At 50.1% G+C, this 9,213-nt stretch overlaps 3 protein-coding genes across 3 annotated transcripts in view; 2 read left to right on the forward strand and 1 right to left on the reverse strand.

Annotated features, from left to right (window-relative positions):
• cfap77 (cilia and flagella associated protein 77) overlaps positions 1-546 on the reverse strand; it is a 5,968-nt gene extending 5,422 nt beyond the window's left edge. Inside the window, exon 1 of the mRNA XM_027284304.1 lies at positions 520-546. Coding sequence (XP_027140105.1) covers positions 520-546 — 27 coding nt within the window. The remainder of the gene's footprint in view (positions 1-519) is intronic.
• The window catches only part of LOC113746867 (sulfhydryl oxidase 2-like), a 6,956-nt gene extending 5,292 nt beyond the window's left edge, over positions 1-1,664 (forward strand). The window contains exon 2 of the mRNA XM_027284248.1: positions 967-1,664. Coding sequence (XP_027140049.1) covers positions 1,066-1,485 — 420 coding nt within the window. The 5' untranslated portion in view covers positions 967-1,065 and the 3' untranslated portion in view covers positions 1,486-1,664. The remainder of the gene's footprint in view (positions 1-966) is intronic.
• qsox2 (quiescin Q6 sulfhydryl oxidase 2) overlaps positions 1,527-9,213 on the forward strand; it is a 19,728-nt gene continuing 12,041 nt past the window's right edge. Inside the window, exons 1-6 of the mRNA XM_027284305.1 lie at positions 1,527-1,543; positions 1,604-1,631; positions 7,879-7,927; positions 8,427-8,532; positions 8,633-8,723; positions 8,798-8,943. Of these exons, the coding sequence (XP_027140106.1) occupies positions 1,527-1,543; positions 1,604-1,631; positions 7,879-7,927; positions 8,427-8,532; positions 8,633-8,723; positions 8,798-8,943 (437 nt within the window). The remainder of the gene's footprint in view (positions 1,544-1,603; positions 1,632-7,878; positions 7,928-8,426; positions 8,533-8,632; positions 8,724-8,797; positions 8,944-9,213) is intronic.

Consider the following 9,213-nt stretch of genomic DNA (forward strand, 5'->3'; position numbering starts at 1 on the left):
TCTGTCTGTCTGTCTGTCCTCATCCTGTCTGTCTGTCCTCATCCTGTCTGTCTGTCTGTCTGTCTGTCCGTCCTCATCCTGTCTGTCTGTCTATCTGTCCTCATCCTGTCTGTCTGTCTGTCTCACCTGTGTTTCCGTGTCCTCCGGTGTCGAGGTGCTCCGTTGCTATGGGAACAGGACGCTAAACGTCTGACGTAGAGAAAACAAACGGTTCAACCGGAAGTTTCACATTAAAAATAAACGTCACTTCCGTCTGAAATTACGTTTATTTCTTTTATTTTAATGTTTATTTATTTTATTTTAATGTTTATTTATTTTATTTTAATGTTTATTTATTTTATTTTAATGTTTATTTATTTTATTTTAATGTTTTATGAGTTCAAACAGAAGAGCGCTGCTGTGTTCAGGGACTGTGGGACAGATGAGCGTCAGTTTGTTATATTATTAAACATGGGGACACATGGACACTGACTATAAACAGCTTCAGTCTGTTACACATGGGGACACGTGGACACTGACTATAAACAGCTTCAGTCTGTTACACATGGGGACACATGGACACTGACTATAAACAGCTTCAGTCTGTTACACATGGGGACACATGGACACTGACTATAAACAGCTGCAGTCTGTCTGCAGTCGGAAGTTCAGATCTCTGAGGACACCTAAACGCAGCACGTCTGTGACGTCAGCCCAGGCGTCAATCAGAGATCGTGTGTTTGGACAGAGACTCACTCTGGCGCGAAAACAGCCGTCACCATGACAACCAACCTGATCAGCTAATCGATGACTGTGATCGGTGTTTGTTTGTTTCAATGCGTGTCAATAAAGTTCATTGAGCTCACTGTGTGTGTGTGTGTGTGTGTGTGTGTGTGTGTGTGTGTGTGTGTGTGTGTGTGTGTGGCGCTGTGTTCACGGTCTGTGGACAGAGTGGGACGTCTGATCTCTGTCCGCTCTCTGCCGCAGCTCTCATGTCTCCCCGGTTCTCTCCGCCTCGGTTCGGCTCCAGCCCGCCCGCTCTCTGACCGCCTCTCTCGGCCAGTCTGTCCCCGGAGGACCGCAGTGATGCTCCGGCTGTGGTTCGAAGCGGCGGTCGCTCTGTGGCTCGTCCCCGGCTGTGTGGCCGCCTCGGCCCGCCTGTACACGGAGGAGGACCCGCTGGTGATCCTGAGCAGCGGCAGCCTGAAGCCCAGCGTCACCAACTCGTCCTCGGCCTGGCTGGTCCAGTTCTACTCGTCCTGGTGCGGACACTGCATCCAGTACTCCAGCACATGGAAGGCTCTGGCCCAGGACGTCAAAGGTACCGGACCGGTTCTGTTCTCTCTCTTAAAGGTCCAGGCTTTGTTGTGTCTGTCACGTGTCCTGTCCGGTTCGGCATCAGTCTATCGGAACCTGCAGGTCACTCAGGAGCCCGCGGGCTCAGGCATCAGGAGGTTCTGGTCGGTGTACCTGAACACACCTGAGCGTCAACATCCAATCAGCTGATTTCTGACGTCATCATCACAGACACGTTACCTGTTAGCTCCATGACGCTGACAGACAGGCAGACAGACAGACAGACAGACAGACAGACAGGTGACATCAACTGAGTTCACCCAGGAAGTGCCCTGAACCAGACCGGACCGGTTCAGGTGAGCTGTTCATAGTGAGCTTAGTGAGCTTGTGGGAACCTGTCTGTCTGTCTGTCTGCCTGTCTGTCTGTCTGTCTGTCTGCAGCCATCTGTCTCCATCCCAGGGGAACAACACACAGAGACCAGCTGCTGCTTCAACACACACACACACACACACACACACACACACACAGCCAGACAAAGAGCCTGTCGCCCCCTCCTGACCCCTGAGAGACAGACAGCTGGGAGACAGACTCCCCCAGAGTCCTTCACGTCCTGTCCTCTGCCAGCATGCAGCTGCTCAGCCCAGCTCCTGTTCTGGCACAACACACACACACAACTCCACACCTGAGAACCTGTCTGTCTGTCTGAACCTGTCTGTCTGTCTGAACCTGTCTGTCTGTCTGAACCTGTCTGTCTGTGAAGGGACCGGCAGTTTGGCAGGTGTTTCTTCTTCATCAGCCCGTCGAGCTCACCTGTCAGCTGACAGGAAGTTGCTCTCTTCTTCTTCTGCTGTTGTAACAGGTGTTACAGACTTCCTGTTTCCTTCCTGTCTCTCTCTGCTGCCACGTGATTGGCTGATTAGACAAACTGGTGTACCCAATGAAGTGACCCTGGCTGTGTCTGAAATCACTCCTCACTCCCTCCACAGGGAGATAAATGTAGTGGACTATCTCGTGAGCTCAGCAGAAAAATGTTCGGACACTTCTCTTGGCGCCGGTAATTACGTCGTTGCTGTCGCACAATTAAAACGTACCACATTAACGTCGTCTCACATAATTCTTGTCCATTTACTACTGCATTTTTATTAAATTACAGTCTTTTGATTACTGTCCTGTATGTTTTATTTTCGTGTTTTGTTTTCTATTGAAGCATCATCCTCATCCTCTCATCCATCCGCCGAAAAAAACATGCACCGTTATTTTAGAAAACTCATGTAGCGCTATAGAAATGCCATCTACTGTCAGTCTGTTTGTGTTTTATCAGTAATTCAATTATTTACTTTTTATTTACTTTTTTATTTCAATTTATTTCAATTTATTTCAATTTATTTCCTTTCCGCGCCCAGAGAACTTCTGGCAATGCATGATGGGATATCTTGCTTCGGTTAGTGACCATCGGATGTTCACTACATTTCGCGGTGAATTGTGGGATACATGCAGTGCACTATATAGTGGACACTAAACATTCGGACACCACTACAAAATGGCGTGGTCACTATATAGTGCACTACATAGTGGTTAGGGAGTGATTGTCCAGGACCCAGCCCTTTTACGACTGTATATTTTTCTTTCAGTTTTAAACGTCTTCCTGTTTCCACCGTGCTTTCTGTGTCCCACCTGTCTGTCTGTCTTTTCCCACCTGTCTGTCGTGTCCCACGTCCTGTCTGTCTGTCGTGTCCCCTCCTGTCTGTCTGTGTCCCACCTGTCTGTCTTCTCTGCCACTGTCTGTCTTCTCTGTCACCTGTCGTCTTGGATTCCACCTGTCTGTCGTGTCTGTTGAGTCACACCTGTACGCTCTGCTTCTTTCGTCCACCACTGTCGGTTTCAGGTCTGTTCGTTGTCCCACCTGTCTGTCTAGTCTACTGTGCACCTGTCTGTCTGATGTTTTTCTCACCTGCTATCTGTCTCTGAATCCATCCTTATGTCTCTCCCTCGTCTACCTGTCTGTCTCTCACTGGGACTGCAGACCTGACCACGTCACAATGTCGAGGACAAGCGTGTTGGACCTGCGCTCAGGAGGGAAAAACTTTGACGTTCTGCAAAATATAGTGCGTGTCCAGCATCCAGTTTTCTACCAAACGTTCAACGTAGTCCCCCTTTATACACTTACTGTATAACTACAGTCAGCGGTTATCCTCTTACCAGTTCATTGTAGGTTGTCCTATTATGTTACTAGCAGTTTAGTAGTTCCTAACAAGTCAGAGTAAATTTTCCTGCAGTGAGTACTTACCCGTACTCCCGTTCAGTTCATTGAACTACAGCTTGCAAAGATACTGCCCCGTGTAACTGCAGCAGGAGAACTAACAGTATACAGTCCGAGTAACTACTGGACACTTCTTACTTGACCCGATTCAGCACTCACAACGTACTACGTCAGAGTTTATCGATTAACAGTACGAAGAATCCCTATCCCTTTTTTCCAGGACTACAAGTCAGTACTAGGTACTACTCGTACACAGTACTACAGTAAGTACTACGAGTCGAGTACAGTAGTACAAGTCAGCGAGTACTAAAGTACAGCAGTACTACAGTCGAGTACTAGCAAGGAGGGCAGGGAGGGTCCCCTGCAGTCTATCCTATGGCAGCTCACTAAGTGGATGACCTGAGCCAGCATAACTATAGCTCTATCAAAGAGGAAAGTCTTCAGCTACTCTTAAAGGTGTTGGACCGTGTCTGCCTCCTGAACCCAGAATGGTAGTTTGTTCCACAGAAGAGGGGCCTGATAGCTGAAAGCTCTGGCTCCCAATCTACTTTTGGAGACTATAGGAACCACAAGGAAAACCACAAGGAAACCACAAGGAACCCAGCGTCCTGAGAGCGCAGTGTTCTAGAGGGGTAGTAAGACGAATTTAAATTCACTTTATGTGTCTTCAGATTTCAGGGCTCACCAGTTCCAGAGACAGACAGAGGGACGACTACAGAGGTGAGACACATTGACATCACACCGTTCCCAACACCGTCTACAACACTGTCTCACAACACCTGTCTCACCAAACCTGTCTTACATCACCTGTGTGACATCTCTGTGTCACAACATCTGTCTCACAACACCTGTCTTACATCCACCTGTTGACATCACCTGTTCATCATCACCTTGTGTCACAAACACCTGTCTCACAACACCTGTCCTCACATCACCTGTGTCACAAACATCTGTCTCACAACATCTGTCTCACATCACCTGTGTCACATCACCTGTGTCACATCACGTCTCACATCACCTGTCTCACAACACTGTCTACATCACCTTTGTGACTACCTGTGTGAACACACTGATCACATCTCCTGTCTCACATCACCTGTGTCACATCACCTGTCTCACATCCCTGTCTCACAACACCTGTTTCACAGCTTTCTTCAACACTGTCCCTTTGTACCTGTCTGTGTGTCTTCAGGTGCAGACAGACAGATCCAGTCAGTGTGAGACAGTTGATGGTGAACATCCTGCAGAATCACACCAAGCTGGACCACCAGACCGCTGTCAAACACTGGAGCCGTACAGGTACCAAGAACCAGAACCAGACCGACCCGCGGTCCAACATGAAGATTAACCAAAGCCTGATTACATCAAAAACCTGTCTGCTGTTGCTTGTCTTCTGCCGTTCTGTTGCTCTGCAGAGCTCATCCCCTCTCGTTGGGTCAAGGGTCGGATTCGTTCCTTTCATCGCCGCATTGCGCGGATCAGGAGTCGTACGTCGGCCGAGAGGTGAGACACCGGCTGAAGGAAACAGGAAGTTCACCTAGGGAAGACTAACGGCTGTACGCTGTGCAGGTGATCCTGAACCCCGGTTCAGGTTGGGTCAGCTATCGAACCCTCCTGACGCTCTCTGCCTCCTTCCCTTTCCTGCTGACCATTGACCTCCTGCCTCCCTGCACTGTTTGAGGTGAGGCGACTTGTAACACCAGAACCTCGCTTCGCCAATCTCAAACACTCAACAACCTAATCCCCAGCCTCCCTCCACCTGATCAACATGGGCCTCCATCAACCCACCTGCCCCGTGTCTTCGTCCTACAAGGAAACTTACTCACCAATACACAACCTCTCAGCAAAATAGCATCCCCCCACCCCCCCCCCCCCCCCCCCCCCCCCCCCCCCCCCCCCCCCCCCCCCCCCCCCCCCCCCCCCCCCCCCCCCCCCCCCCCCCCCCCCCCCCCCCCCCCCCACCCATCCCAACACTCTAACCTTACCTTAATCACTTCAAGTGCAGAAGCAGTTTCGTTTCTTCTTCTCCTCCTTGTTGAAGAGTCGTTACCTGGTGTTCAGCGTGTTCGTCTGGTGGCGTTCCCGTTGCGAGGTCAATGTGGTGGAGGCCGCTTGTCAGGAAAAACAAGCCTCAGAACCTGAAGACTCTTGACAGGTCAGTGATGTGGCCCGGCTCGGCCGGCTCGGCTCAGAGATCGTCAGTAAAGCGTTGTGTGTGTGTGTTGTGTCGTGTGTGTGTGTGTGTGTGTGGTGTGTTGCTGGCTCGAAGAGTGTTGTACACAGCTGATTCTGGAGTCTAGCACTTATTACCTGCTGCGGGTCGAGTTGCTACCCAAAATACCCAGTGGAGGGGGAGGAGCCTAACAGATATTTAAGGACTTTGTCACTTTGGTTGCCAAAGGGTAAGCAACATAGCAGAGGGAACACACATCCTTTTAAAAAAACTCAAGTACCCATGAGCCTCAGTGTAAGAGAACAAATCAGTCTAATCTGCCAGCTCAGTGATGCTGAAGCTCAGTTGATTGGCTGCTGAACCTTGTCTGTCGGTCTGTCTCTTCTGTCTATCTGTCTGTCTGTCTGTTTCTGTCGTCTTCTGTCTGCATTCCTGTCTGTCTGTCTGTTCTGTCTGCTGCTGTCTGTTTGTCGTTCAGTGTATCCAGGTGGGGGTTCTGTGGTGAAGTGAGGAGACTCTCTCTGATTGGCATGCACAGTCTGAACTGCAGCGAATCTCCCCGTCCCGGCCATCTGGACCTGGTGGACAAAACCCAAAAATGGCGGTGACGACACACCACACACCACCACACACGACACACACACAGACCCACCACACAACACATGCACAAACCACACACGCACACACACACACATGCACGCGGTGATGTAGCAATGCAACTTCCTGTTTCCTGTCCAGATCTCAGGTGTGTTCTGGGGCGCGGCAGCTTCGCTTGGTTGGTTTCTCAGTGTCCAGCAGGGCGGGGCTCGAGGTTACCCATGTTCCCTTGGACTCTTGTTCATGTCCTGACCGTCCAACATGAAGCACGGCCACCGTGCTGCAAGGGACCCCCCACACCAACACAAGGTCACACACATTACACACCAACACACAATCACACACAGGTACACATCCCTTACACACACACACAGGTCACACCACACAACAACTGTACACACACACACAGGTATCAACACACACACAGGTACACCACACACAGGTCAGACACACCACACACCGATACCACACACCATAGGTACCACACACAGGTGCACACACAACAACACACAGGTACCACACACACAACAAGGTGTACACACACTCACCACCACACACAGGTACACACACACACCAAGTGTCACACACCACAACAGGTACAGACACCACACACAGATCAACACCACACAGGAAACAACACACACACCAGGTACACAACACACAAAACAGGTGCCACCACACACAACGCACACACACAGGTTTCAGACACCACACACACACAGGTTACACACTGCACTGGTTACAAACACAAACACAACCCACAAACCATATAGGTATTAAAACCCAACACAAAAACACCAAGGTACACACCACAACAGGTACAACAGGTACACCCACACACGGACACACATACACACATAGGTACACACACCACACATCACACACCTAGGTCACACACACACACAAGGGTACACACACACACACCCACACACAGGTACACACAGGTACACCACAAGGTCCACTCATACACACATAGGTACACACCACACACCTACGCGTATCTGATTTAGTACTGCATTACTCTGATGTGAGTACTACAGTCAGAGTACTACAGTCAGAGTACTACAGTACTACAGTCAGAGTACTACAGTCAGAGTACTGCAGTACTGCAGTCAGAGTACTACAGTCAGAGTACTGCAGTACTACAGTCAGAGTACTACAGTCAGAGTACTACAGTACTACAGTCAGAGTACTACAGTCAGAGTACTACAGTACTACAGTCAGAGTACTGCAGGGGCAGGGAGGAGTCCCCCTGCAGTTTAATCCTATGGCAGCATAACTAAGGGATGACCTGAGCCAGCACTAACTATAAGCTCTATCAAAGAGGAAAGTCTTCAGTCTACTCTTAAAGGTGTTGACCGTGTCTGCCTCCTGAACCCAGAATGGTAGTTTGTTCCACAGAAGAGGAGCCTGATAGCTGAAAGCTCTGGCTCCCAATCTACTTTTGGAGACTATAGGAACCACAAGGAACCACAAGGAACCACAAGGAACCACAAGGAACCCAGCGTCCTGAGGGCGCAGTGTTCTAGAGGGGTAGTAAGAAGAATTTAAATTCACTTTATGTGTCTTCAGTATTTCAGGGCTCACAGTCCAGAGACAGACAGAGGGACGACCTACAGAGGTGAGACACATTGACATCACACCTGTCTCACAACACCTGTCTCACAACACCTGTGTGACATCATCTGTGTCACAACATCTGTCTCACAACACCTGTCTTACAACACCTGTCTCACAACACCTGTCTCACAACACCTGTCTTACATCACCTGTGTGACATCACCTGTGTGACATCACCTGTCTCACATCACCTGTGTCACAACACCTGTCTCACAACACCTGTCTCACATCACCTGTGTCACAACATCTGTCTCACAACATCTGTCTCACATCACCTGTGTCACATCACCTGTGTCACATCACCTGTCTCACATCACCTGTCTCACAACACCTGTCTTACATCACCTGTGTGACATCACCTGTGTGACATCACCTGTCTCACATCACCTGTCTCACATCACCTGTGTCACATCACCTGTCTCACATCACCTGTCTCACAACACCTGTTTCACAGCGTGTTCTTCAACACTGTCCCTTTGTACCTGTCTGTGTGTCTTCAGGTGCAGACAGACAGATCCAGTCAGTGAGACAGTTGATGGTGAACATCCTGCAGAATCACACCAAGCTGGACCAACCAGACCGCTGTCCAACACTGGAGCCGTACAGGTACCAGAACCAGAACCAGACCGACCCGAGTCCAACATGAAGATACAAAGACCTGATTAATCAAACCTGTCTGCCTGTCTGTCTGTCTGCCTGTCTGTAGCTCTGCAGAGCTCCTCCCTCTCGTGGGTCAAAGGTCGGATCGTTTCATCGCCGTCATCGTCGAGGATCAGGAGTCGTACGTCGGACGAGAGGTGAGACAGGCTGAAGGAACAGGAAGTTCACCTGAAGAGGAGAGACTAACGGTCTGTACCTGTCTGTCTGTCAGGTGATCCTGGACCTCCTGCAGTACTCAGGTGTGGAGGTGAGGCGAGCTCTGAGCTCTGACTCCGCTCTGCTGGACGCTCTGCACATCTCCACCTTTCCCTCCATCTACCTGCTGCACCCGAATGCAACACACACACACCTGCACAGGTGAGTCATTAGTAACAACCAGAACCATGAACCAACCAATACACAACACTCAGACAACCTAATCATCCTCCCCCCCTCCTCCCCTCCTCCCCCTTCTCCTCCTCCTCCTCCTTCTCCCCCCACCCTCCACGCTGATGCTCCCACTCCGACAGCAGGCACACCCAGACTTTCTGCACGACCACCTCAACATCCAGAAGCTGACGCACAGCAGAGCTGAGCTCAATTGTCTTTTAACACAATGTGCCGCTAATTACCTCTACATGAGAGTGA

The sequence above is a fragment of the Larimichthys crocea genome, chromosome XI (genome assembly GCF_000972845.2).
Source record: "Larimichthys crocea isolate SSNF chromosome XI, L_crocea_2.0, whole genome shotgun sequence".
Classification (NCBI taxonomy): domain Eukaryota; kingdom Metazoa; phylum Chordata; class Actinopteri; family Sciaenidae; genus Larimichthys; species Larimichthys crocea.